The 27,785-nt window shown below is 41.0% G+C and overlaps 3 protein-coding genes across 7 annotated transcripts; all 3 read left to right on the top strand.

Annotated features, from left to right (window-relative positions):
* Nucleotides 1-62: 62 nt before the first annotated feature.
* Nucleotides 63-6,489, top strand: LOC140581591 (cell adhesion molecule 2-like). 2 transcript variants are annotated; one of them, XM_072704674.1, is made up of 5 exons: nt 63-173; nt 3,069-3,329; nt 3,546-3,908; nt 4,298-4,540; nt 5,422-6,489. In XM_072704674.1, the coding sequence occupies exons 1-5, from the start codon at nt 98-100 to the stop codon at nt 5,619-5,621; spliced, it is 1,143 nt and encodes a 380-aa protein (XP_072560775.1). In that variant the 5' UTR covers nt 63-97; the 3' UTR covers nt 5,622-6,489. The 2 variants fall into 2 exon arrangements, with proteins under 2 accessions (XP_072560775.1, XP_072560776.1); XM_072704675.1 differs by lacking the exon at nt 63-173 and adding an exon at nt 697-860.
* A 3,522-nt stretch (nt 6,490-10,011) lies between these two features.
* On the top strand, nt 10,012-12,183 carry LOC140581686 (intercellular adhesion molecule 1-like). Its single transcript, XM_072705177.1, is given in 5 exon segments — nt 10,012-10,037; nt 11,365-11,591; nt 11,804-11,918; nt 11,920-11,980; nt 11,983-12,183. Coding segments are annotated over 5 exon segments (630 nt in total).
* Nucleotides 12,184-15,505: 3,322 nt separating this feature from the next.
* On the top strand, nt 15,506-26,791 carry LOC140581590 (vascular cell adhesion protein 1-like). Of its 4 annotated transcripts, XM_072704664.1 has the most exons (10): nt 15,509-15,697; nt 18,359-18,622; nt 18,839-19,186; nt 19,372-19,614; nt 20,072-20,335; nt 21,415-21,777; nt 22,518-22,760; nt 24,120-24,241; nt 24,471-24,540; nt 25,408-26,791. In XM_072704664.1, exons 1-9 carry the CDS (start codon nt 15,586-15,588, stop codon nt 24,513-24,515), a joined length of 2,004 nt encoding a protein of 667 aa, XP_072560765.1. In that variant the 5' UTR covers nt 15,509-15,585; the 3' UTR covers nt 24,516-24,540; nt 25,408-26,791. The 4 variants fall into 4 exon arrangements, with proteins under 4 accessions (XP_072560768.1, XP_072560766.1, XP_072560767.1 ...); XM_072704665.1 differs by lacking the exon at nt 25,408-26,791 and having other exon boundaries at nt 15,508-15,697; nt 24,452-25,398; XM_072704667.1 differs by lacking the exons at nt 24,120-24,241; nt 24,471-24,540; nt 25,408-26,791 and having other exon boundaries at nt 15,506-15,697; nt 21,415-21,617; nt 21,703-21,777; nt 22,518-22,579.
* Nucleotides 26,792-27,785: the final 994 nt, after the last annotated feature.

Here is a 27,785-nt window from a genome sequence, read left to right as displayed (position 1 = left end):
TGGGGGTTTGGGCGTTATCTGAAAACCTTTTCCTGAGTAAGGTTTCCAAGGAACTCTGGAAAGTAAAGTGAAACGCATTATTCCCAGTTGTCCAAAGATGGGAGTTTTAAGCTGGGACTGTTTTCTCCCGATTTTGCTTGTTGTGGGACAGCAGCTGTGTGACTCTGGATCCAGTAAGTATGTCTGTGTTGGCCTGGGGGTTTATAGCTAACCAGTAGCCTCTCGTGTGTGTGTGTGTGTGTGTGTGTGTATATATATATATATATATATATATATATATATATATATATATATCGATCTAGATCAGGGGTCACCAACGAAGGGCTACCAGTTTGAAACGCCCTCCTAAACCTATGTAAACTTAATGTATGATAAACATGTTTTAAATGCTTTTTAAAAAAAGATATTGTCATTTTCAAATCTATATAAATGCAAATGTGATTAAAGGAGAATAGCAACAGGATAAAATTACATGGTAACACTTTATAATAGTTCCGTAGTTAACAGGTAAATATGCAGGAACTAAGCAGCAACAAATGAGTAATGCTTCATTAATACCTAAATTAGTACTATTCACTACTAAGGAGTTATGCTTAATTACTCAATAGGTAATAGTGAACTAATTATTGTAGTAGTTCGCTAGTACTTCATTAGGAACTATTGAGTATTGCAGGTCTCATTGGGAATTATCTACTAACTATGGATTATTTCTAATAACTACTAGTTCATTACTCGTCAAATGAACAGTGCTTTTTTTGGACTAACTGGGACATGGTAGAAATGGCAGAAAGGCGGACCACAGCATGAGATTTATTCGGTTTCCCACTTGGAAAAGAGGATATGGACAGCAGGTAGAGGAGGTAACGAAGAGGCGTCGGGTGGCCTGGGTCGAATCGGGGAGATCGAAAGAGATCACTTTCAACACGATATCTCCCTTACTGTGTGTTTGCTCTCGGCATTTTCATAAAGGCAACACTTACAGATTAACCCATTTCTGCTACCCCACGTAGTGAGGCTAGCTTGCTAGCGTAGGTTAACTGTCGTGAAAATATCAACTTTAGAAGACAAAAAATGCATATTCATTAATATAAAAAACTTCTTAGTTGCCTTTATGTAAATGCCGAGAGCCGAGATTCAAGATTCATTAATTACTAATGAGTTACAATTAGTTTTATTTGGGTCATTATTAAGACTTCATTCCTTATTTAAAATGCATACATTAATTTCTTAATGTTTAGAAAAGATCAACAATATGTGGTAGAGCACATCATGTGGCAAAACACGAGTCTCTGTTTGACCATCCCTTCAGTTGGACTTCAAAGCACGGTTTGAAGAACACTGGCACACAGACTGAAGTGAGGTAAACAATTAAAATGTAGGTACTGTATACATATTTTAGGCAGTAACTTTTTGTAGAATAAGTTGTATGTCATACAAACAAGTAGGAAGAAACAAGCCTGTTTTTCCAAAAGGAAATTAATGCCAAAAACCATTGAAAACAGTAACCTATACATCCCAGTTAGTCCAAAAAAAGCACTGTTCATTTGACGAGTAATGAACTAGTAGTTATTAGAAATAATCCATAGTTAGTAGATAATTCCCAAAGACCTGCAATACTCAATAGTTCCTAATGAAGTACTAGCGAACTACTATAATAATTAGTTCACTATTACCTATTGAGTAATTAAGCATAACTCCTTAGTAGTGAATAGTAGCCTAGTAATTTAGGTATTAATGAAGCATTACTCATTTGTTGCTGCTTAGTTCCTGCATATTTACCTGTTAACTACGGAACTATTATAAAGTGTTACCAATTACATATTAGACGCTGCTCACTGGTGAGTTGTGCGATTTTTAGAACAGGTCTGCGGGCGACTCATGTGGTCCTTCTGGGCATCCTGGTGCCCGCGGGCATCATGCTGGTGACCCCTGATCTAGATTGTTTTGGTTTCCCAGAAATATCAGTCTTCTCTGGAATATAATGAGTGTCACGATTAAAACGCCAAAAATACATATTTGAGAAAATCAACAGCAATGAAAAGCTGTTTCATGTAGGAACTATTTTCTTTCCACCGAACTCCACACATAAACCGCATCATTGCGCAGAAGTTAGCGCTGGCCGGGATGCGACGATCTCTGACTTTGCTGCAAATAAATATCTAGATTATTGATGATTTATAAACCCAACCCTAGTTTTATATTGATTGTTAATGCTTCTTATCATTAGTTAGCTGGGTAGATTGGTTTAAATAGGCAATCATTTGTGGGTCTAGAATGGATTCAATTCATTTACATTATTTCGATTTAGACCTCAAACAAATCGGATCTCAACCACCCTTCTGGAATGAATTAAATTTGTGTTCTAAGGTACCACTGTATAAGTGAATTTAAAGAGGTCACTGTGTATTTTATATGTTAATTTGAAGGAGTGCCAGGATTTCCTGCTTAGACAGATAGCCTGTTGGATTTAAGGTACCCCACTTTAAATGGACTGTATCTTTTGTTTGCTTACATTTAGCCCAGACTACCTGAAATCCCAAATTTATCCGACTAAGCAAGAAATCCTGGTTTGTGATACAGGGCCCAGGGGCATTGCAAGGATCTTAAGACATTTGGGGATTAGCCCAGAGCCTAGAGAGAGGTGGTTCTCAAACTGAGGGCATAGTTATTATTAAAACATCAGAGCTAAACTTTTTGTATAGTTACATGGATACAAAATACTGCTGCATTCCCAGTTCCAGCTGTGAGACAGAGACCCAGTAACATATAACTTAATGCTGACAATTTTTTGTTTTGCAGCTGATGCTGACTGAATGCCTGTTATATTCGGGATGCTAATAACCCAATTAGTCATATTGCATGTTGATTTCTGTCTTTTCTACAAACGAGTTAAACAAATCACTGGGTTAGAGGCTGACGTACTGCATGACTTATGTATCAGGTTGATCACCTCCAGAACTGTCCACTCTGTCTAGCTGTGTTATCTAACTGGTCAGCCTAATCTGAATATTAAAATGACCAGATTCCAATTTAGTTTTTAAAAATGTTTTCTTTCTTTGCTTTCACAGCTGCTGATGGCTGTCTTCAGCTCCATCCTCCCAGAGTGGTGGTGAGACATGGAGACTCAGTATCAGTGAACTGCACAGTGTCCACAGATCACATTGGGATGGGCTGGGCAGCTCCAGTAGATGATGTACCTATTACATCTGGTGTCCAGTTTCTCACTTGGAGGGTGGAAAGTCTGAGAATCTGGGACTTAAAGCCTCTGTGCTATGCAAACCGTCCAGGAAAAGCTCAATGTATAGAACGTCTCTCAGTCACTGTGTACAGTAAGTGTGTCTCTTCTGATGGAGCTACTGCAGCTGTCAGCTCTCATACACCTGGGAAATATTCAACCTGAGCATCACCTTAAAACATCAGTAAAACCCAGCAGAATATTTCACTGTAAGGCATGGATGTCTCTGTGTGTCTCTGTTCCTGTAAGGCACAGCTGTCTCATGTGTGAGTTATTTTTGAGAAATAATGCTTCTCGTTTTCCCTCACAGAACCCCCAGACAATGTTTCTGTCAGTTCTATGAACTCTACTGACCCCATGGTGGAGGGGAGTCAGTACCAGCTGAAGTGTGAGATCCAGAACATCGCTCCTGTTCAGAACCTCACTGTGAAGTGGTACAAAGGGGACACATTAGTACATGAAGACAGAGACTATGTCATAAAAGTCAAAAAGCCTGAAAGAGAAAAGGCACCTGTGAGTGTGTCCTCCACCCTCCTGATCACTGCCAACAGAACTGCTAACAGAACCGATGATAACGTACAGTACAGTTGTGGGGCAGAACTGGACCTGGGACCAGAAGGACCACAACCCCCACTTGCAGTGAAATCAACACCCCTCAGGGTCACTGTGCACTGTGAGTACTGCCTATGCATAAAATTTTGCACATCTTTTAAGTTGTGTCACCAACGATCTTTGCTTCTTGTGGACGTGGATAGTTAATTTACATTTGGATTATTTAGGTGGCACTTTTGTGCAAAGTAATCTGCAAATCAGGCAAATGTAGTTCACTGATATAATTCATATTAAATATAATTCTTGTGTTCTTCCATGATCTTCCACTTATTGTTAACATTGTGATTAATACTGTGGCTTTTTACATGGAGATTTCTGAGGCATCAGCTACATCATAAGGAGACTCTGCTCATGGTTCCTTGGCTGACTGTCACATGCATGCTTGCTGGGGATTTACATTGCCTGAGATTTTGTACTGTCAGTAATACTGGGTTCTCTTCTCTTTACCAGATAAACCCACTATCAACCCAATAGTTACAGATCTTCATGTAATCCATGGGTATTCTGCTGTGTTAAACTGCAGTGCTAAAGGGAATCCTCCCCCGGATATTGTTTGGATCTTCAATGGCCGGCAATTACCAACACAGGACGGCATTTACACCATCTCCGAGAGAGATGATGAGGGAAAATATACCTGCAGGGCAAATAACTCTGTAGGGATCCATGAGGAAACAGTGCGGGTGATTGTTACAGGTATGACACTTGCATAAACACCTGTCATGACTTCCTTTCTCTCTGCTCCACTTCCTCTATCACCTGCTTCTCTCTCTTACTTTCATTGAAATAACTATGGATTTGTTAGCTGAATATTCACCATAATTCTCCAGTATATTCTCTGGCGTATAAACCCAAAGTGAAGTTAACTTTAGGTTTCCTCTCAAAATAATAATTCTGTGTTAATATGCACTAATAAATTACTTGCTTGTAAGCAATATAATCAACATTAAATTATTACTTCTGCAGTTCGCCGGGTATATATCTCTAAAAGCAAAGTTATTTCAGACACAGTGAGAGTAGTCTGCTTCTTACGTTTTTGTTTTGCACTGTATATTCTGTACTGTGCAAAAGTCTTTAGTTAAAGAAAATTATTTTTACATGATCTTCTTGTTGTAAAACTATGATATTACATGTCAAACTATACAATATACCCACAAATATGTCAACTTGACCACCAGCATATAGTGTTTGACTAATAAATGCCTCATCAGATTATTTAACTGATTCAATGAATTACATGAGCTGGTGGTGAAATGGTTTGAGAGCCTAAGCTGTGCCCTTCTAGACTTCCAACAAAATATTTGTCACTTTTTGCAGAACAGATTAAACTATTGTTACTTTTTATTGTGTTGCTTTTCATTTGTATATATTCTAATATCAGTTTTTATGAGCAACCTTCTACGCAAAGACATAGCCTTAAACTATTTTTGACATTTGGTTTTCAAATGACTATTTATTAAATAATAATCTACAAATTAATAAGTCTTTCTCCTTAAGAATAACGCTGGAATGTTGAGCTCTGGATGTGCGTGACCTAATAATGGTTGTTTCTATTGTTTTTTTTTTGTCTAATACAGAGAACTACATGCCGCTCATTGCTGGGATTTTGGTTGTGTTGGTGCTGGCCATCTCCTTGGCATTCTGTGTAATCTACTCCATCTACTACAAGAACAAAAAGATGGGCCACTACAGCCTGAAGAATGTCAAGCTTTGCACCCAAAATGGCAACGTGGCCCAGAATGGCAACAGCTTACCGATGACCAGGCTGCCAGAATAGAAATTCTGTGCTTAGAGCTTCCAAGGCCTGTTTCACTTCAGGTGGATTGTTCTCCACGGATCTGTGACAGACTGCACAGGACCTCACTGATACACTGCACTGGGTCTGAGACCGCAGCTTATGGTCTGTTCCTCCTGAGAGAGACCTGCTTCTGTTTTGTGACCTCCTTTCTTCTGAGCCTGTTTGCTAATTGTCCCACTGGCAAAGCGCTTTCCTGTCCCACCCTAACCTAGGGATTCTTATGTAGCAACTTAAAAGAGAAAACATTGGTTCTTAAGACAGAAGTGACGAACGGTGCATCGGGCGAGTTGTGGGCGGGGTCTGGACGGGGAGGCGGAGCAAGGGTTGAATGACGGATGAGCTGCTGCTGATGAGGCCTGTGGGCGGAGCTAAAGATGCAGCGGTGTGTAACACAAAGTTTTTTTTAAACTTTACGGAAATCCTATTAAAGGAAAGACCAAAGAAGGAAGGACGTGGGGAGGGTATTTAAACTGTTAAACACTTTTTTGTTGTTTTTGAGATGAAACCGCCTGTTATTTGAACTCAGGCCTCCTCATTATATGTTACATTATAGGGAATCAACACCAGTTCAGTGTTCATGTTATTCATCAAAGAACTTTTGTTAAATTTCGAAAGTTATGTATTCAAATAAATAGAATTATGTAAACTTCTGTTTTTGAACCCTATAGAGAAAATTACTTAACGTAAACCCTTTCAGTATAACATCCATTTATTAAAATTGTTAGCTATCTGGAAATAATCTACAAGGTAAGGACGATCCCGATCTTTCGAGAATATCTGTGATTACCTGTGAATAGTGTCCTCTCCTGCTTTATCCCGCCAAATAAAAATAAAACGAAGAAAATTCTGCTGTCTTCCATATTTCATTCCGTCAAAGTCGATCTTCGACAGGTATTTGATTGAATTTTCATTTGAATTGTGTTTCTCCGTAGTACTCCACAGTAACCAAACTAAAGTTCTGGGCATTTCTGTAGAGCTGAATAATACTGAATTTCTCTGAGGCGCGTCCGGTTGTTTTGGACAGGTGCATTGGTAGGGGCGTTTTCTTCCACTGTAAACATGAGATCCCATAGAGATAAAGGGGAATTAAGTGAAAGTTTTTTTTTTTTTTTTCCAGTGCAGTACCCAAGGAACCAAAAGTTACCCAAAACTGCATTTTACTGCTCTTACAGCAACAAGAAGAAACAACTTTGAATCACAACAATTTGCTGAGAATATACCATACTTATCATACTTGAAAGGTGTACAAAATATTTTTTCCTCCTCGATGCATAAGAACATAAAATAGTACTTTTATCCTATTAAAAATTGCATGCCTATATGTAAACATGTACCCCCCCCCCACCACACACACACACACACACACACACAGTCCAGTCCTAATTAAGGCAGGGTCAGTGTTTTTTTCTGTTCTACAATTGACAGACCATTTTTCAAACGGAAACTACATGCATCGTTTTCAACATCAGGGGAGAAAGATCTTTCAGTCCTGGAGTCTAAATGCTGTGTAAGGTAACTGGTCATCTAGCAACTGTTGTACTTCGCATTTCACACTGGTTACAGTAGGAGTCAGCTGATCCACGGCTGAAGGAGTTTGCCATCAGTAGATGTAGGACGGATCATAGCTACCTGGTCTGAAGGCTGAATGTGCGGGGATGCTGCAGTGCTCATTCGCAGTGCTCATTCGCAGTGCTCATTTGCAGTGCTGTGTGGGCCCTCTCGCAGCGGCTTGCAATATGCAGGGCTTGCTGCACTGCACCCATCTCATGCACTTTTAACGCCGAGGCTGGAACCACAGTGGCAGAATTTTTTCACCTTCTACTGCATCGCAGGTGTAATTGGGAAAAGCTTTGCGCACACGATGAGTGATATCTGCACTAAACACATCCTAACTTTTATCCGGCTTATGGGGGTGAGCGTTAACAAGTGTTTGGAAGAATGGTAGAGTGTATTTTGGCCCAAAAAACTCCCCCAGGTTTCTCCTTTGCAGAATCATAGTTGCTCTGGGTGGAGGGAGGCAGGCTATCCCAGTACAGAAAGGCAGAATCCACTAAGCGGGTAGGGAGGGCAGAGGCCATTACTGCACTTAAATCAGCATCAGATGGAATCATAGCCTGTAATGCCACCTCAAACCGTCAACATCAACTTTTGGAAGGTTTGGTCCCATCACCATTAAAGGCAGGTGGAAGATCAATTTTAGGGCACCAGAGACAGTATGTGAAACTAATGGGGTGGCACCAGTCATCACATCCGGCCGTCAGAGGTCAGAGGTCGTCACCGTCCTCTGTACAGGTTGAGGTTAATTGGAGTTCCCAAATTGCCCATAGGTGTGCAGGTGTCAGTGACTGGTGTGTGAGTGTGCCCTGTGATGGGTTGGTGCCCCATCCTGTGCTGTTCCATACCTTGCACCTATAGCCCCCAGGATAGGCTCTGGACCCCTGAGACCCTCAGTAGGATAAGCAGTTACAGAAAATAGATGGAGTCACTTCTTGACATGTCGTGGCGTCTGATTGTACCAAACAGGAAAGATCCCCAGCGGTGGAACAAGCAGGTAGCTAAATGTCCCTCATTCCTCTTCCTTACCTGCCCCACATCTGCAGTTTCTTAAGCTGGTTCTTACTCCTCTTCTGCTTACAGGTGTCATGGTTGGTGCCCATCCATCCTTGTACTATGTGTTTTGTCCTCGTTTGGTCAGCAGGTGTTGCTGGCCACCCTAGTCCTTCCTCTGTTTTGTATCCCTTAGCCCTAGTGTGTGTTTCCCGTGTAGCTCAATGGGTTAAGCGGGTGGTTCTGAGGCTGGCCGAAGGAACATCCTCACCTGTTATTTAACGTTTTCTGTTTCGTAGTATCTGTTATTATTTATCTTTGTGTCCCAAAGATTAATCCTGCTCGTTCTCGGTTTTATGTCCTGCATGCACTTCTCTTCCTAGACCTTCCTGGGGCCTGTTTCACAAAGCAGGATTTCTTGCTTAGCCAGATATGCCAGATTTAAGGTAGTCTGGGCTAAATAGACCTTATTTTCATCAACTTACATTTAGCCCAGGCTACCTTAAATCTGGCAAGTCATCTGGCTAAGCAAGTAATCCTGCTTTGTGAAACAGGCCCCTGGTCTTCTTAGCCTTCAGTGTTTGTTAATGTTTCCCAGTTCCAGTGTTTGCTAATTGCAATCGACCCCACCTGTCCCTTGATGACCTGAGTCCTTTCGATTGATTAATTTTATGATTCACACCTGTCCCTTGTTTGCCCTGATTCTCTGTGTGTGTGTTTAAGTGTCTGCCCTCACTTTGTCAGTCAGTCATTGTGTAGATGTTACTGTGTCTGGTTGCTTTGCTTAGTTCCCTAGTTGTTACCTTGTGTTTTTTTTTTAAGTTAGAAAAAAAAATTAAGAACTTTCTTTTTTTTCTGCTTTTGAACCCACATGGTCCCTTTATTTTGTGGTTTACCCCCTTGGTGTCGTTTCCCTGTTGTCTCACAGCAATGGATCATCATCTTTTTCCTGCCTGCGCCACATCACACTTTAACTACAAGACATTTATTATACTTGCACATTAATATCAATATTCCAAAACCCCACTACCCCATTCACAGCTTTATAACAAGTCCCTTTTATACAAAAAAAATATGGTGAATATAAGTAGCCTACTACTTTATCTAATTATTGTGCTAGGTTTATAGTTCACAGGTGACCTGGTAAAATGACATATAACGCCAAATGTATCATATTTGATACAAATATTTCTAAGACCTCTACGTCAGTAATAGGATTACCCCTTTCCTCAAAAACCCGTTGTATATAATCCTATACCTGTCTTTTACCCCCTGGTGGATGACTTATGTACTGCAGGTGGAAAACGTCTCTTTTTTTTTAAAGAATCAAAGACGGCTGCAGGCAGGTTGTAGCCGGCAGGATTTTCACGGGATAAGAAGTCCTATTTTTGGAACAGTTACCGTAGGCGCAATTTAGCGAAAATTGATTATATTTCAAAATTAGCCTTTATTAGTGTGAAACAACTCATAATAACTTAATATATCATTAAATATTTTATTGAAAAACGTTGGTGAAAATTGTGTATCAAATATGATACTATGGGTATGTAAATGTATTTTATTTGTCAGTGCATCAATTGTTGTTTTAGTCAATTTCGTGATTAAATTTGTATTATTTATACCATAATACAAACAACAACTAATATATTACTCAATTTAAGCTTGAGTATTTCTTCTAGTACACATTTTGAGAAGAATTTGACATTTATGCTGATCGCAAATAGTCAATATATAGCTTATAAACGTAACGATGTATTCTTTGTATTATTCTGATTTGTATATTTAGACAGCAAAAAAGTACAGTGTAGAAGATATCTTGAATATGATAATTGATGGAAACCTGGAGCAGTTAGGGGAGAAAGATGATGACAGTAGTGAAGAATGGAGTCCTAAGGGAGTGCCTAATAAAGAGGGATCAGATAGTAGTGATGAAGATATGAGTGATGAAAGTGTAGAAGAATCAGACACACCAGTACAGTCAAAACAAAGCACAACAGAGCAGTCAGCAGGGCAAAGTGAAAAAGAAAGAGTACAGGTGGAGAAAAGTGCCATTTGATCCTCCAAATATTGAGTTTGATGGATATGTTGATGTCTCAGAATGGACTCCTTGCATGTATTTTAATCAGTTTATTACTGATTAAATGATTCAGGAAATTCTGCTGTGCCTCTTGATATGAGAAAGGATTGTGTTGACCATTTACCAACATGTGAAACAAGACAGATATGCCCAGGAAGCCACTTCTCACATATCTACTGTGCAAGATCCAAAGTCAACCTTCGTCTAAACCAGGGGTGCCCAATCTTATCCGCAAAGAGCCGGTGTGTATGCGGGTTTTCGCTGCAACTCCCTAATTAGATTACTAATTGGCTGAAGAGTCCTCACACCTGGGTTTGAACAGCTGACCTACAGGTTATCCCAAAAACCTGCATACACACCGGCCCTTTGCGGATAAGATTGGCCACCCCTGGTCTAAGCAAAAACAGAAATTTTTGGCCTTCCATGAAAAGTAAGCATGAGAAATCACCCCACACAAAAGATGAACCACTGCCATGCCTCTAGATGTGATCAATGTGAGAAAAGATGGCCACTGACCATTTACTAACATAGGAAACAAGACAGATACAAGCACTGCCCAGGAAGACAGAAAGCCCAAAAATGTTGCAAAATACTCATAAAAGTTGTCAAATGCTGTAAAACATGTTTAAGTATGCCAAGTGTTTTGTAAAGGCACACAAATGTATCTTTATGGTTGACAAAATATGATCTGTACGTGTCCAGAAATACCTGTTGTATCAAATATGATGCAAAAAGAAAAATGGGTTATCCAGGTCATATTTCAAATTTTTTTTTTTTGTTTAAAGCATCCAGAAAACAGTTCAGTCTCTGAAAATTAGGATTTTCTGGCAATTATTTAATAATGCAGGCTTTATAGGGTTAAAAGTACATTAAAATGCTTTTGTTTGACATTTGCATGATTTCAGGCACATTGAAATGCTTCTTTTTGCATATCCTGTCTTCACTCCTTTGAGACATACACACACATACACTGTAAGGGTGAAAGTATGTGGATGCCCCCTATTAATTAGGGTAAGCGCCATATTAAGCCAGGGCCATTGCTGACACGGGCCTATAGGTAAGCACACAGTCATGCAGTCCTCTGCTCCATCCTCCCAGAGTGGTGGCGAGACATGGAGACCCAGTATCAGTGAACTGCACAGTGTCCACAGATCACAGTAGGATGGGCTGGACAGCTTCAGTAGATGACGTACCTATTACACCTGGTGTCCAGTTTCTCACTTGGAGGGTGGAAAGTCTGACAATCTGGGACTTAAAGCCTCTGTGCTATGCAAACCGTCCAGGAAAAGCTCAATGTAAAGAACGTCTCTCAGTCACTGTGTACAGTAAGTGTGTCTCTTCTGATGGAGCTACTGCAGCTGTCAGCTCTCATACACCTGGGAAATATTCAACCTGAGCATCACCTTAAAACATCAGTAAAACCCAGCAGAATATTTCACTGTAAGGCATGGATGTCTCTATGTGTCTCTGTTCCTATAAGGCACAGCTGTCTCATGTGTGAGTTATTGAGAAATAATGCTTCTCCTGTTCCTTCCAGAACCCCCAGACAGTGTTTCTGTCAGTTCTGTGAACTCTGCTAACCCCATGGTGGAGGGGAGTCAGTACCAGCTGAAGTGTGAGATCCAAAACATCGCTCCTGTTCAGAACCTCACTGAAGTGGTACAAAGGAGACACATTAGTACATGAAGACAGACTGTCATACAAGACGGAAAATATGACAGTGAAAAGGCACCTGTGAGTGTGGCCTCCACCCTCCTGATCACCCCCAGGAGAGCTGATGGAGCAGAGTACAGCTGTGGGGAAAAACTGGACCTGGGACCAGAAGGGCCACAACCCTCCTTGAAGAGAAATCAGAGCCCCTCAGCATCACTCAATATCATGCACTCAAAAAAATTAAATCACTCCTATTGCTTTTAGTTGCCTGTTATTTTCGCAGTCCCTCGATGTTCTTGCTCTTGTTTTTCAGGTCTCGTCTCCTCCGTCGCCTCCCCTGAGGTGTGCGCCTTTGCGAGGGGGGTGGGTTCTGTCATGAACTGCTCGTATGATCCTCGTCTGTGCCACGCCCCCTCCAACGTAACAGAGATTCAGAAACACTGGGTTTTAATCGGGAAAAGCAGGAGCAACACTAACCACACGGTAAAAACGTCATTGATAGATCTAGGGTAACAGACTTGAACGTGGACTTAAATACACCAGAAAAACCGAAAATAACAGGCAACAGGTGATCACAATCGGGAATTAACACGAGATAACGAGGGGGCGTGGCACACACGAGGATCGTACGAGCAGGTCATGACACCTAGGCTCTTGGGGGGGAGCACCATTATTTTCTGGTTATTTAAGAAGAAATTTCAATGATTTTATTACTAATGGCAAAGCTTCGTCTGAAAAATACAATCCAGCTGCTATTACAGTCTGTTATAAAGTTTAGCAGACATATAATAAACCCTAATTATCACTGTGACTTGGTGACACACCAGTGAAACCAATGATCTTGCATTTCATCGGTTAATAATATACGGCTTCCTGAAAGTTACTTAGATTAATGGTTGAGACCCCCATCCAGATTATTTTATTTGCAGTAGATGCTCTTACTCAAAATTACCAGTAAGAAACATTTTAATCCTCTTCCTGGTTCTCAAATGTCTTTTCATCTTTCCTCAAGCTACAGTAGCGCTGTTTCACCAATAGATGTCACTATTGTATAATTAGATATAATAAACGCAACGGAGAGCCAGGACCTGGAAGCGCACTGGTTATCCGCTTTGTACGTAGATCCGCGGGCGATAGCGGTGCTGTCAGCTTCAGGGGCAATACGGTAACAGGCGTTCCAGCACATTTGCTGCTTGGATTCTCCAAGTTAAGCAGCCTCGTGCCATATTTAGTTTGTGTGTGTTTGTCAGCTGTACATATACAGGAACATGTGAATTCCCCAATAATTCCCATGGAAAATATTGCAGCTCTCTCTTGCTTGTCTACGCGGTGCCCCTGTACGTTCATAAATTAACGCTGACCTTCCACAGATCCTCCAGAATTTGTGTAGGAGACTTATTTTGGAATTGTCACATTCATTCTGGTATCTATATGTATATCGGAGGCTGAAGAGGAAGGCAGCAGGTCAGCCTACCAGTTCTAGAGATCAACCATTCCTATTGGCCAGCAAATCATTTATGGTCACTGATAAAGTTTGTGATCCACATCAGTTCATACTCACACCCTCTTCTACTTCTCAGGAGGTCAATATGACTGCAGTGTGAAGAATGAGGCTCCATTTTAGAGACGCGTGACCACAATCCCCATGTTCCACATCCTGCATTTGTCTTGCCTTCATCAGAGTCTCCTTCCCAAAGCCGTACCTCCGTACCCATGTTACACCCCCAGCACCAAACCCGTGTTTCTTCCCCAAAACCCTGCATGTGTTTCAAACCCGGAGCCAAAGCCTCATGTATCACATAAAATCCCACGCCAGCCCTTTACATGCTGCTCTGCCAAGATACTCATATTCAGTGGCTTCTCCCATTCCTGCCAACAGCAATGTTTCTTTTTGGCAATAGCAAGTGAATTGCTGTGATTGTTGATGTCGTTTGTTTGCTTGCTTGTTGTTTTTCAAATTTACTTTTCTTCCTGATGTCAGCTATCATGCAATAATTACAAATTAAACTTCCATATCCCCCTTAAAACACACAAACAAAAAACAGAATATATTTGAACATTTCCTGGTGTTTTCAGCTGTTTCGGTTTCACTTTCTTTACAACAGGAAGTTCTGCTACTTTGTACATCAAAGGATTTGATGTTTTCTTTCTTGTACATCAAATCCTTTGATGTACAAAGTAGCAGAACTTCCTGTTTATGGAGGGAAAAGTGCTTCAGGGTCGGAGGCACAAGCTACTTCAAATATTGTATCATATAATACAAATGGTTATAAATTCTGCATCAAATCGTGTAATTAATTTATTTTATAGTATATTTACATGTAAGTGCAAGTGTGCTGCTGCAAAAGTGTGGAACCTGCAAACTGATTCTGGTTCAGGTTGAATTGGAGCCTCAGTTTGGAAGATGGCTGTTCACCAGAGAAGCCAGAGGAAACCATATTAACACAATTATATATAGTAAACTGGTTACATTTGCAGCCAACACCAAGGTGGGTGGTATAACAGGCAATGAACTAGCGGCACAGAGGCTACAGCGGGATCTTGATTTAATTAGCAACTGGGCTGATACCTGGCAGATGAAATTTAACACAGATAAATGTAAGGTAATCCATGCAGGGAGCAGAAATATAAAGTACAGATATTTTATGGGTTTCACTGAAATAAAGGAAGCTGATTATGACCTCGGTGTGTATGTTGATGCTTCCATGTCCCACTCTCGCCAGTGTGGGGAAGCAATAGAAAAGGCCAATAGGATGTTGGGTTACATCTCCAGGTGTGTAGAGTTTAAGTCAAGGGAGGTGTTGCTATGATGATATAATTCCTTGGTAAGACCCCACCTAGAATATTGTGTGCAGGTTTGGTCACCATACCTCAAGAAGGACATTGCTGCCTTAGAAAAGGTGCAATGTAGGGCTACAAGAATGATTCCTGGTCTTAGAGGAATGTCTTATGAGGAGAGGTTAGCTGAGCTGAATCTGTTTAGTTTTGAGCAAAGGAGACTAAGGGGGTCATGATCCAGGTATATAAGATTCTAATGGGTCTGGAAAAAAGATAATGGGTCTGCAAAAGAAATAATAAAAATGATACTGATTGCTCAACCTCGTATGCGCCCATTCTTGTGTGTGCAAGTGTAGGTGTGAACTGATTTGTCACTGGATGTGCTGTGACTCCAATTTGCCAATTAATATAAATTCCTTGATGTCGGAATGAGCTACTAAACTATATCTGGTCATCAGATTCCCTCTAAACATTGACGAAATATCAAAATCCATCTTTTGCAAGAACGCTTATACTACTGTAGCCTATACCAGTGTCCTGCCCAGTGACGCCTCACCTGGTCTCCTCTGTCCATAGAATGTTATTTTATATTATTATATATGTTGATTTTAATAGTTTGCTTATTGATTTGTTTTTATGTTTTTAGTTACATGGCAGTTGTTGGAAGCTCAAACCGGAAGAACTTATGCGCATTTGGCTCCTTGACAGCTGAATGCTTGCCATGTTTTGATAACAGCATCTGCTAAATAAATAAACGTAAATATCAGAAGAGTGTTTTTTTCACCATCACAGCACATGGATACGATCACTATGCCCGCCTCCAGGATGGGGGTTTGGGCGTTACCTGAAAAACTTTTCCTGCATAAGGAATCCTAAGTGGCTCTGGAAATGAAAGTAAAAGGCAGTATTTCCAGTTTTCTAAAGATGGGAGTTTTAAGCTGGGACCATTTTCTCCTGATTTTGTTTGTTGGGGGACAGCAGCTGTGTGACTCTGGATGCAGTAAGTATGTCTGTGTTGGCCTGGGGGTTTATAGCTAACCAGTAGCCTTAATCTCCACGTATATATATATATATTCTGTTTTAAACTTAACTGCCTTGTTCATTTCTAAACACTTGTAACTTAAAGGGGCAGTTCACCTTAAAATCAAAACACATTTTTTCATATATACTGTAGTGTTATTTATCAATCTAGATTGTTGTGCTGAGAGTTTCCCAGAAATATCAGTCTTCTCTCAAATATAATGTGATGGAATATAATGCGTGGTGTGGTGATTAAATTATATATTTGAAAATGCAACAGCAATGTCTCTTACCAGAAAGTATGACCCGGTTCCTCAAGATAATCCACAGACCTTGTAGTGAACAGTTTCGTGTGGGAACTATTTTATTTCTCCCGGACTCCTCTGGTTTCCTCCCACAGTCCAAAAGCGTGCAGGCTAGGCTGATTGGCGGCGAAAATCGGCCCTGTGGGTGTGTTGCTGCCCCTCCAGTGTTGGTTCCCGCGATAGGCTCCGGGCCCCCGCGACCCCAGATGTGTTTTGGCGGTTACGATGATGGATGGATTATTAATTTCCCTTTGGAATAAATAAAGAACTTTTGAACTGAACTGGGATTTTAGTTCCTTCACTTTTCTCTTTCTCAGCTCGCTTTTCGGAGGGAAATTAATGTCGTAGTTTTTATGAACAGTCGGAAAATGTCGCTCCACGTTTCCCTTCTTCGGAATAGCAGTGGCAGACTGACAGATGAGGCAAACGCACTTCAAATATGACACTGTGAAAAAAGTCCTCCTCCCATTCCGTATGGAAGTGGTAGGTTTTTGGCAGCTGGCGCGGTTGAACGTGTCATCCATCCTGTATTTTTTATGCCATAAGCGATCTACCCCTGATCTAGATTATCGATAATATGTAAACATGTGATCATGAATGTATGAATATGCTCATATAGCCAATTTTGCATTTCCGTTTACAAGAAATACATAATGTTGTTTGTTAAAAATACCATTAAACAATGCCGTACAGCATAGCAACAGGATGTTGGGTTACATCTCTAGGTGTGTGGAGTTTAAGCCAAGGGAGGTGATGCTACAATTATATAATTCCTTGGTAAGACCCCAACAGATTTAACTAGAGAACATGGAGAGCATGTGCGTAAAACAAAGGTAGCCTATTACGTGTTTATCGTTGTAGAGAAATGTATGTTTGACGGTTTCTTACCGTTTAGTTTCCTTTTTTCCTTCTGTGAAGAAGACTTTTAGTACTGATAGGGAGAGGCAGATATTTTAATACGAGCCTGTTCAGAGTAGATATTACGATACTTTTGCTGGATATTAGGACATTATACATTATTTGGGTGTACAGGTATAACTGTGAGTATAATTATACTGCTGTCTTAGCATATCCACAGCAGCCTTTCCTCTCCATTTGCATGTCGATATCCTGTCACTGTCCCGTGCCTCTTTCACTTTCCATCAGGCCTGCACTGGCGATCTGGCCGGTGGGCCGGTCAAATTTATCGTGGGGACCCCCTTTCCCCACCGCTTGGCAAAATACATCATGAAGGAACCCCCCCCCCCCCCCTTGGCGCAGGAATTAGGCATGCAGCCCTGCTCACCAGAAAGTAATTTTAACACGTTTAAAATTACATTCTGGTGCGCAGGGCTGCATGCCTAATCTCAATCTTAATTTTAACATTTGGGCATTAAGATTGGTGGCTGTATACTTCAAACGACATCAGAGTGACCAGCTCCAAACAGACCAAAAGTGGGGCAAGGAGTAAATTTGTGTGGAACAGTGGCACAGAGTACCAGTGATGTGAGGTAACCTAAAACTTTGATTTAATATCTATCTAACTGAATTAGAACCACTTGCATTCTTCATTTTGGCTAGTAAACACCAATATTTTGTTAGGCCATTCCAGTTAGGCCATGACAGATACAGGCCATAGCTTTTGCTATGTACAAAATATTAGTTATGACAGCGTCTGAATGATGTCATGTTTGTCATGACACTTGCTCAGATAGCTTGTCGGATTTAAGGTACCCCAGTTGATATGGACTGTATCTTTGTTTGCTTACATTTAGCCCAGACTACCTTAAATCCCACAAATTATCCGGCTGAGCTAGAAATCCTGCTTTGTGATACAGCCTCCAAGGGCATTGCTAGGATCTTAAGACGCCGGCGGTTTAGCCCAGGGACTGACTCTGTCTGGAGGGTCTCACACTGAAAGCAGGGTTGTTATTAAAACATCAGAGCTAAACAAATCCCTTTTGTCATTAGCTTATACTTACATGGATACAAAATACTGCTGCATTCCCAGTCCCAGCTGTGAGACAGAGGCCCAGTAACATATAACTTAATGCTGACATTTTTTTGCTTTGCAGCGGATTATGGCTTTTGTACTGGACTCCTGTTATATTGCGGATGCTAATAACACAGAGTCATATTGCATGTTAATTTCTGTCTTTTCTACAAACGAGTTCAGTGGGTCACACTCAAGTCACTGGGTTAGACACTAACCTACTGCATGACTTATGTATCAGGTTGATCACCTCCATAACTGTCCACTCTGTCTAGCTGTGTTGTCCAACTGGTCAGCCTCATCTGAATATTAAAATTACCTGGTTCCAATCTAGCTTTTAAAAATGTTTTCTTTGCATTTGCAGCTGCTGCTGATGGCTGTCTTGAGCTCCATCCTCCCAGAGTGGTGGTGAGACATGGAGACCCAGTATCAGTGAACTGCACAGTGTCCACAGATCACAGTGGGATGGGCTGGAATGCTCCAGTAGATGAAGTACCTAAAACACGTGGTGTCCAGTTTCTCACTTGGAGGGTGGAAAGTCTGAGAATCTGGGAATTAAGGCCTCTGTGCTATGCAAACCGTCCAGGAAAACCTCTATGTATAGAACGTCTCTCAGTCACTGTGTACAGTAAGTGTGTCTCTTCTGATGGAGCTACTGCAGCTGTCAGCTCTCATACACCTGGGAAATATTCAACCTGAGCATCACCTTAAAACATCAGTAAAACCCAGCAGAATATTTCACTGTAAGGCATGGATGTCTCTGTGTGTCTCTGTTCCTGTAAGGCACAGCTGTCTCATTTGTGAGTTATTATTGAGAAATAATGCTTCTCATTTTCCCTCACAGAACCACCAGACAGTGTTTCTGTCAGTTCTGTGAACTCTGACTCCATGGTGGAGGGGAGTCAGTACCAGCTGAAGTGTGAGATCCAGAACATCGCTCCTGTTCATAGCCTCACTGCGAAGTGGTACAAAGGGGACACATTAGTACATGAAGACAGAGACTGTGTCACAGAAGATGGAAAGTGTGACAGTGAAAAAGAACCTATGAGTGTGGCCTCCACCCTCCTGATCACCCCCAGCAGAGCTGATGATGGAGCAGAGTACAGCTGTGGGGCAGAACTGGACCTGGGACCAGAAGGACCACAACCCCCCCTTGCAGTGAAATCAACACCCCTCAGGGTCACTGTGCACTGTGAGTACTGCCTATGCATAAAACTTTGCACATCTTTTAAGTTGTGTCACCAACGATCTTTGCTGTAGATGTGGATAGTTAAGTTACATTTTACATATGGTTTATTTAGACCTCCTGGGAATTTACATTGCCTGAGATTTTGTAGCTATACTGTCAGTAATACTGGATTCTCTTCTCTTTACCAGATAAACCCACTATCAACCCAATAGACACCCTGCTCTATGTGAGGCGTGGCCATTCTGCTGTGTTAAACTGCAGCGCTAAAGGGAATCCCCCCCCGGATATTGTTTGGATCTTCAATGGCCAGCGATTACCAACACAGGACGGCATTTACACCATCTCCGAGAGAGATGATGAGGGAAATTATACCTGCAGTGCAAGTAATTATGTAGGGATCCATGAAAAGAGAGTGCGGGTGATTTTTACAGGTATGACACTAGTATAAGTACCTGTCATGACTCCACTTTGTCTTTCTCTGTCAGACTTTACAATATATCAGGTTTACCAGGTGAATTTAACAGATGTTTTAGCTGAATCGTCACCATGATTCTTCAGTATATCCTCCAATGTTGAAATCTAATTGATGTTAGGAGTAATAATGATAAAATTGCGAAGAAACTAATATCTAAGTAACTTTGGTTTTCCCATTAAAATTAATAATACTGTTTTCGTTCATTTTCAGGTGATTCACATTGCTTATTTGTATCCGAGGACCAGTGAACTAATTAATCAAGAAATAATTTTGTTAGTCCTCCAGTAATCTGAGATCACCTCCAGAACTGTCCACTCTCTCTAGCTGTGTTATCCAACTGGTCAGCCTCATCTAAATATTAAAATGACCTGGTTCCAATCTAGCTTTTTAAATTTTTTTCTTTGCATTTGTAGCTGCTGCAGACGGCTGTCTTGAGCTCCATCCTCCCAGAGTGGTGGTGAGACATGGAGACCCAGTATCAGTGAACTGCACAGTGTCCACAGATCACAGTGCGATGGGCTGGGCAGCTCCAGTAGATGACGTACCTATTACACCTGGTGTCCAGTTTCTCACTTGGAGGGTGGAAAGTCTGAGAATCTGGGACTTAAGGCCTCTGTGCTATGCAAACCGTCCAGGAAAAGCTCAATGTAAAGAACGTCTCTCAGTCACTGTGTACAGTAAGTGTGTCTCTTCTGATGGAGCTACTGCAGCTGTCAGCTCTCATACACCTGGGAAATATTCAACCTGAGCATCACCTTAAAACATCAGTAAAACCCAGCAGAATATTTCACTGTAAGGCATGGATGTCTCTGTGTGTCTGTTCCTGTAAGCAGGGTCGGCAGCAGGGGGGGGGGGGGGGGGGAACCAGGTCAGTTGTCCCCGGGCACTGGATCAACTTTTTAAAGAATTGCTGGAATAATTTGTCAAAAATACACATTCATGAAAACTTTATATAGTATTTATGAATTACATAATTTCAGTTTGCAGTCAATTCAATTTGCCACCCTTTTCATGTTCTGAACCAGTTAAGGGCAATTTTTAAGGGATTTTTAAGTAAAAATGGAGCTTTGAAGTAAACAAACAATGACTTCTGTTATTTTTTGATAATTATCAATAACATTTGACATGAAAAAAATTGATAAAATATTTTACCATATCGCCCAGCTCTAGCCTGATAGCAAAATTGCTTTTCGTACAGTTGTTTTTCTGTCTTATTAGATGTTGCAGTATTAATAAAATAAGGGTGAAACTCTCACCTTGGGTAGAATTAGAAAGCGATATTTTCCGAGAATTTCCCACATCTCAGTCCATAGTACATGACCAGCCAGAAAATACTCACATCTAAATTTTTACAACCTTTAACCTGCTCAGGTGCGAATGGAGACGTGGTGTGAACTAGATAGTTGATGATGTCATAATACGTCGGGGAAGTCACTTATGATGCAAGGCTGCAGAGGTATGAAAAGATGACTCAGTAAGGATCGCGTATACCAGCCTTGTGGAGTTTCTGTTGATATGTGGTTTTGCTTGAGATTTGTAAGTTATCTAAATGATTGTGTAAATGAAGATCACCATCAACTGCAGGTGTGTACTGTAATTCGCCATTTATTTTGACCGACAAAACAGCGGGGTGGGGCCTTGAAGATCATCTTGTCCCTGGACACGAGCAAGACACATGGCAGGCCTGAATATAACGCGCTGCTGTCTCATGTGTGAGTTATTTTTGAGAAACAATGCTTCTCATTTTCCCTCACAGAACCCCCAGACAGTGTTTCTTTTAGTTCTATGAACTCTGCTGACTCCATGGTGGAGGGGAGTCAGTACCATCTGAAGTGTGAGATCCAGAACATCGCTCCTGTTCATAGCCTCACTGTGAAGTGGTACAAAGGGGAGACATTAGTACATGAAGACAGAGACTATGTCATAGAAGATAGAAAGTCTGACAGAGAAAAGGCACCAGTGAGTGTGGCCTCCACCATTCTGATCACCGCCAACAGAACTACTAACAGAACTGATGATAAAATACAGTACATTTGTGAGGCAGAACTGGACCTGGGACCAGAAGGACCACAACCTCCCCTAGCAGTGAAATCAACACCCCTCAGGGTCGCTGTGCACTGTGAGTACTGCCTATGCGCAAAACTCTTTGGATCTGCACATTCTTTAGGTTGTTACTTTGTGTCCAATAATCTTTGCTCCCTTTCCTCAGCATGATTGGTTAAGATATAACGAATCCAACATTGGATTTCCTCCCTTCTCACGACCTCGCTTGCTTATTGCGTGCATGTATTATGGTCGTAATTGATTAACTGATTACTTGTTGTACTATTGTTATATGTTGTTTGTACTGACAGTGATTATGTAAGTGTACCTGTGATATCATGTAATGGCATTGAATACTTTGTATTATTAGCAAAATATATTCCCCTCCCAGCTTCTCACATGCTGTTCACTGTTACCATGACAACCTTCCCCCACAAGCCCTGGCTTTCCTGTGTAACTATAACTTCTGTTTTTGATCAGTGAAAATGTTTTTAATTATGTTTACGTGGAATATACATGATTGTTAGATTGTTTGTTAGTTATTTGGTCAGTGTTTCGTTTGCCGTCCTGCCAGGTCTGCATGTCCCATAGTGTGTTCCGTTCAGCACGCGTCCTTTCATGAGTCCACCAGAACAACAACATTTTCTGGCCTAAAGCCTTTTTGCATGGAGATTTCTGAGGCATCAGCTACATCATAAGGAGACTCTGCTCATGGTTCCTTGGCTGACTGTCGCATACATGCTTCCTGGGGATTTACATTGCCTGAGATTTTGTAGCTATACTGTCAGTAATACTGGGTTCTCTTCTCTCCACCAGATAAACCCACTATTACCCCAATAGTAACAGAACTTCACGTAATCCGTGGTAAGTCTGATGTGTTAAACTGCAGTGCTAAAGGGAATCCCCCCCCGGATATTGTTTGGATCTTCAATGGCCGGCGATTACCAACACAGGACGGCATTTACACCATCTCCGAGACAGATGATGAGGGAAAATATACCTGCAGGGCAAATAACTACGTAGGGATCCATGAAAAAACACTGCGGGTGATTTTTACAGGTATGACACTTGTGTAAGTACCTGTCATGACTCCACTTCGTCTTTCTCTGTCTGACTTTACAATATACAGTATCAGGTTTATCAGGTGAATTTAACAGATGTGTTAGCTGAATAGTCACCATAATTCTTCAGTATGTCCTCCAATGTTGAATTTATATAGGGATAATTTGATATGGAAAAATTAACATAATATAACATTTTGCCATATTGCCCAGCCCCACACACACACACACACACACACACACCCACACCCACACACACACACACACACAGTATAACTAAGTCTACTTAACTAGCAGTTCTTATACCTAATTAAAGTTAGCAAGTTAGCTAACGTTAATTAGGTAAAGGCTAAATTACATAGCAAAGCTTAACTTCACTTCTAATTTAGCACAATAAAATGTATAGTGTAGCACAGACAATATCAACACTTACACTTTGTTAATCTTGTTGTCGGATCCAGTAAAAATTAGTTAGTGGATAGTGAATGTACAGTCCCGCTGTTAATTAAAAATGTCTGTCGCACTGACCTGTCAGTCAAAAACTTATTAGCCGATGGGGATGCGTCCCTGAAAAAACCCGACCACGCGAGTAGTTTGAGTCAGAATTGTAAACAAAAAGTCAGGCAGCGCAAGCGAGGAAGCTGGCAGTGTAAACAAAGGAAAACATTACCAAAAGACCAATCATGTGTTTGCATGTTATAAATTTTACTTTTGAGGTAACATTTCCTTTGCTTCAGTTTTTTCTTCTCGAAGCCTCGTTTTTGTTTGATGTCAAAAAAGTTTTGCTTGATAATATTGGCACAAATCTGATTCCATAGGCTGTGAAACTCAGGGATGGAATGGATGTTTTGTTTTGGGGGGGTGAGGTGGGGGCTGGGAGACGAGCCCCACGATGTATCTGTAACCAGCTTCTTGTGTCTTTGAGCAAAGAGAGACGACCGGACAAATTCAGGCCAAGGTTTCATACTTTCCTGTAAACACTGACCATGTTTTTCTTTTCAAAGCACCTCCTGCCCCCTCAGTCAGCCATTGACATTTAAACAATGGTCTGTGCTGGATGACCTGGTGTGTGCTATTATTAAAAGCTTTTAAAACAGAATTAAATTAAGAATCACGCCAACAAACATTTTGCTAGAGATAACTTTGATAGTTATTATGACGTCAAGTTTGACCCCTGGCTTGAGACACACTCGACAGAACCAGCCTGCAGGGAGATCTGTGAGCTCCGGGATTTTCCAGGGCTGAGAAATGACAAGTTTTTGTATTTATTTCCTGCTTGTTTAGTCATGCAGAGAGGCTGTGAGAATGTGCATGTGCTGCTGCCCTTCTTACCTGTGACCCTGATCTCCTCCCTCAGATCCTAAACAAACATGGATTCTTCCAGTAGTAGTAACTCTAGCAGTAGTAGCAGTTCTGCTTTTTATCTGCTGCATTTATTTTTGGAAGCGCAACAGGCCCAGAGCTCGTTTGCTTGCTGAGGTAAGAGTGTTTAATTCCCATGGGATTATAAGTACACTGCTGGTGCTTAGACTTTAAATAAACAGATTTTCTTGAATATTCTGTTTGATGAATCACAGTGGTTTTTATTTCTCTTTTGATAGAATATCCATAACTTTTAGATGGGTAATCAGTCAGTGTGGTGTTTGTAGGTTCTCTTTCTGATCTCTATCAGTTAATTCTCACACACAGGTCTGTTTCTCAATTGCAGGCAGAAACTGAAGACTATTCCGGGATCTCTTTTCATAATTTGTGACAACGATTATTTTTATCAAAAGCAGGTGAGTTGCTGTGATTGTTACATAAGAACATTAGAAATTTACAAATGAGAGGAGGCTATTCGGCCCATCAAGTTCGTTTGGGGAGAACGTAATTAATAGCTCAGAGTTGTTAAAATCTTATGTAGCTCTTATTTAAAGGAACCCAGGGTTTTAGCTTGCGCTACACTAGCAGGAAGACTATTCCATACTCTGACTACACGCTGTGCAAAGAAGTGCTTCCTCAAATCCAATTTAAAATGTTCTCCCGCTAATTTTCACTTATGGCCACAAATTCTAGTATTTAAACTAATATTGAATATTTGGCTGAACAGCATCCAGACCTGTTAGAATCTTATATACCTGGATCATGTCCCCCCTTAATCTCCTTTGCTCGAGGCTAAACAGACTCAGCTCAGCTAACCTCTCCTCAGCATGCTAATTTCCTGTTGTCTGTACAAAGTAGCAGTGGTGCTGGATCCCTAATCGTTTGTTATATTTGCTTTTTTATTATTATTATTTTCTTATTAATAATAATAATAATAATAATATTGTTAGTCCAAGCACTAGTAGTGTTGGATCCCTATTGTTTTTGTATGATCATTTTTTCTTTGTTCTTTTGCTTTTTTGTGTGTTTTTGACCTTTACAGTATGTGCTGGGCAGCTCGATTGTGAGATTTAGGTGTCAGTTAAACCACGACTACATTAATGTGCTGCTGTGATGAAACCTTTTATCTTTTGGAGGTTTCTGAGAACCTGTATGATGTGAAAGATGTATTATGGTTATTCTTTCATATTATATGTTTCCGTATTATATTGATATTAATAAATATAAAAGCACGCTTAAGGAAGAGGGCACCGGTTTTTATAGTTTAATTATTGTGCTTTCAGATATGCGAATGATCTTGGTTCATATTCTGTATGTGACTTAAACCTCTGGATGGTGGGCATTTCCCTGGACTTCCTCTGCCGCCCCCTGCAGGACGGGCCCCCCTTTGCTTCCTCCCAAGGTTTCTTCCTTCTAGGGAGTTTTTCCACGTCACTGTCGTCTGGCTGGCTCACTGTGGGCTTTGGGCGGGGACAATGTAAAGTGCACTGAGACAATGTAATGTCGTGAGAATGTGCTATGCAAAATAAATTGAATTGAACTGAATAATATTCAGCTACAGTCTTTGTCAGTTTACACACATGGATCTGACTGAATCACCATGCAGTGAGAGACGGCTGCAGACACAACCTGTATGGCTTTGGTACCTCAGTGCCAGTGCTGTTCACAGTTGGGTTTCCTGGAAGGTAAATGTGACCTCGCTGTGACTCCAATTTGCCAATTAAAATAAATTCCTTGATAATGGAATGAGCTACTAAACTACATCCAGTCGTCAGATTCCCACTTATACGCCTATACCAGTGTCCTGCTCAATGACGCCTCAGCTGGTCTGCTCTGTCCACAGAATGTTCTTAATACTACGCTTTGTCTTTTAATTTGAAATGTTTCCTTATTGATTTGTTTTTTGTTATGTGTTTTGTTACTGGGCAGTCACTGGGAGCTCAGACTGGAAGATCTTATGCCTATTTGGCTTTTTGACAGCTGTATGCTTGTTATGTTCTATCTGTCCCACTTTGCATGTTGCTTTGGGTTAAAGTATCTGCTAAATAAATAAGAACTGTCAATATCGTTATTCACAGCAGCCCAAGACAATGGAAATGGTTCCTTCTACATCCGCCCTCAGAATGGGGGTTTGGGCGTAATCCAGTGGCTCTGGAAAGGAAAGTAAAATGCAGTATTCCCTGTTTTCGGAAAATGGAAGTTATAAGCTGGGACCGTTTTCTCCTGATTTTGCTCATTGTGGGATAGTGGCTGTATGAGTCCAGATCCAGTAGGTATGTTTGTGTTGGCCTGGGGTTTATGGCTAACCAGTAGCCTTAATCGCTTAATATCTCCAGATGTGTAAATTCTGTTTTAGACTTGACTGTCTTGTCCATCTCCAAAAGCATATGGCTGCTGTGTAGCTGGAACTTAAAGCACGCCAACAAAAAATTTCTGTAACTGTGATAAAATGTTTATAAAATAATATAAATAAGCTTAACAGGCATCCACTGTTCAGAATTAACTTGAAAACACAAAGGTGACAAATGCGTAATGTTGTGGAATAGCGTATGATGCGATAGATGGTATTTTTCACTGCTCTGATTCCCTTTTTCCACTTGTAAATAGAGTTTTGTTTTAATGTAAAACAATAAAAAATGTATAATAAAATATTATTTAATAAATCCAGCAAGGAGTGACGGAAGTTGTGGCTAACGGGAAACAATGGACTGTACTGATGTCACAAAAAAAACAAGAAACAAAAGAAGCAGCAGAGGTATAAACACAGGCAGGTAGGAATAAAGAAGTAAAGCAGGAAGCAGCAGAGGAACAAGCACAATGACAGACTGAAGCACAAGTGGAGGGCAGGCACATGAATACACAGATAATGGGGGCTACCAAGGGACAGGTGCGGGCTACTACAACTCAACCACAAACACAGGGGCCTAGGGGCCAGGAGGAGCACGTGTTGATAATTAACAAACAACTTCACACACTAGGAGAGACTGAGAACAGGGTGAAACAGAACACAATTACATAACTTTACACAGGCAGGGATGACACAGAAACAAAGAACAAAAGCAAGGATCAATACAAGAACAATAATTAACATGGGGGAAAAATACAAAACTTGATCACTTAAACATCATTTGGGGTAGCCTTGAACCCACGACAATAGATGCATGGTTAATTGCTACATGCTTAAGCCATTCAGCCAGACAGTAGACTGGGAAGCAGAGGAACAGACCTGGGAAACATTGGGAGACACCTGCTGGCCAAGACAGGGACTAATCCTGAATATAATTCACTTTTACTTCAGATTAACTCTGAAACTAGTCCAAGGGAGGGGCAGGCTCTGGTGTGAGATCATTATTTATATTACAGTCCACATTACTTCGTGTATTCAGACTGTGCAAAAATTCTGGATTTCCTGAGAGGATAACCATGCAAACATGGGAAGAGATTTTACGGATTTCATATCTAACCTTGAATAGAAATAAACCCCCCAACCCTGGGAGTGTGAGGTCACAGTGCTAGATTGGCTGTGAGGGAGTCCAGGCTGGTCTCAGTGGCATATTATTTGAAATGGGGCCAAATATCATCAAGGGTGGATTTATCATGCACTGTCAGTCACTGCCTGTTTCAACCCAGTAGCAAAAAGTACCATCAGGTCTCCAGTAAG

This window comes from Paramormyrops kingsleyae, chromosome 22 (assembly GCF_048594095.1).
Source record: "Paramormyrops kingsleyae isolate MSU_618 chromosome 22, PKINGS_0.4, whole genome shotgun sequence".
Lineage (NCBI taxonomy): Eukaryota > Metazoa > Chordata > Actinopteri > Osteoglossiformes > Mormyridae > Paramormyrops > Paramormyrops kingsleyae.
This window is presented reverse-complemented; position numbering and strand designations above follow the sequence as displayed.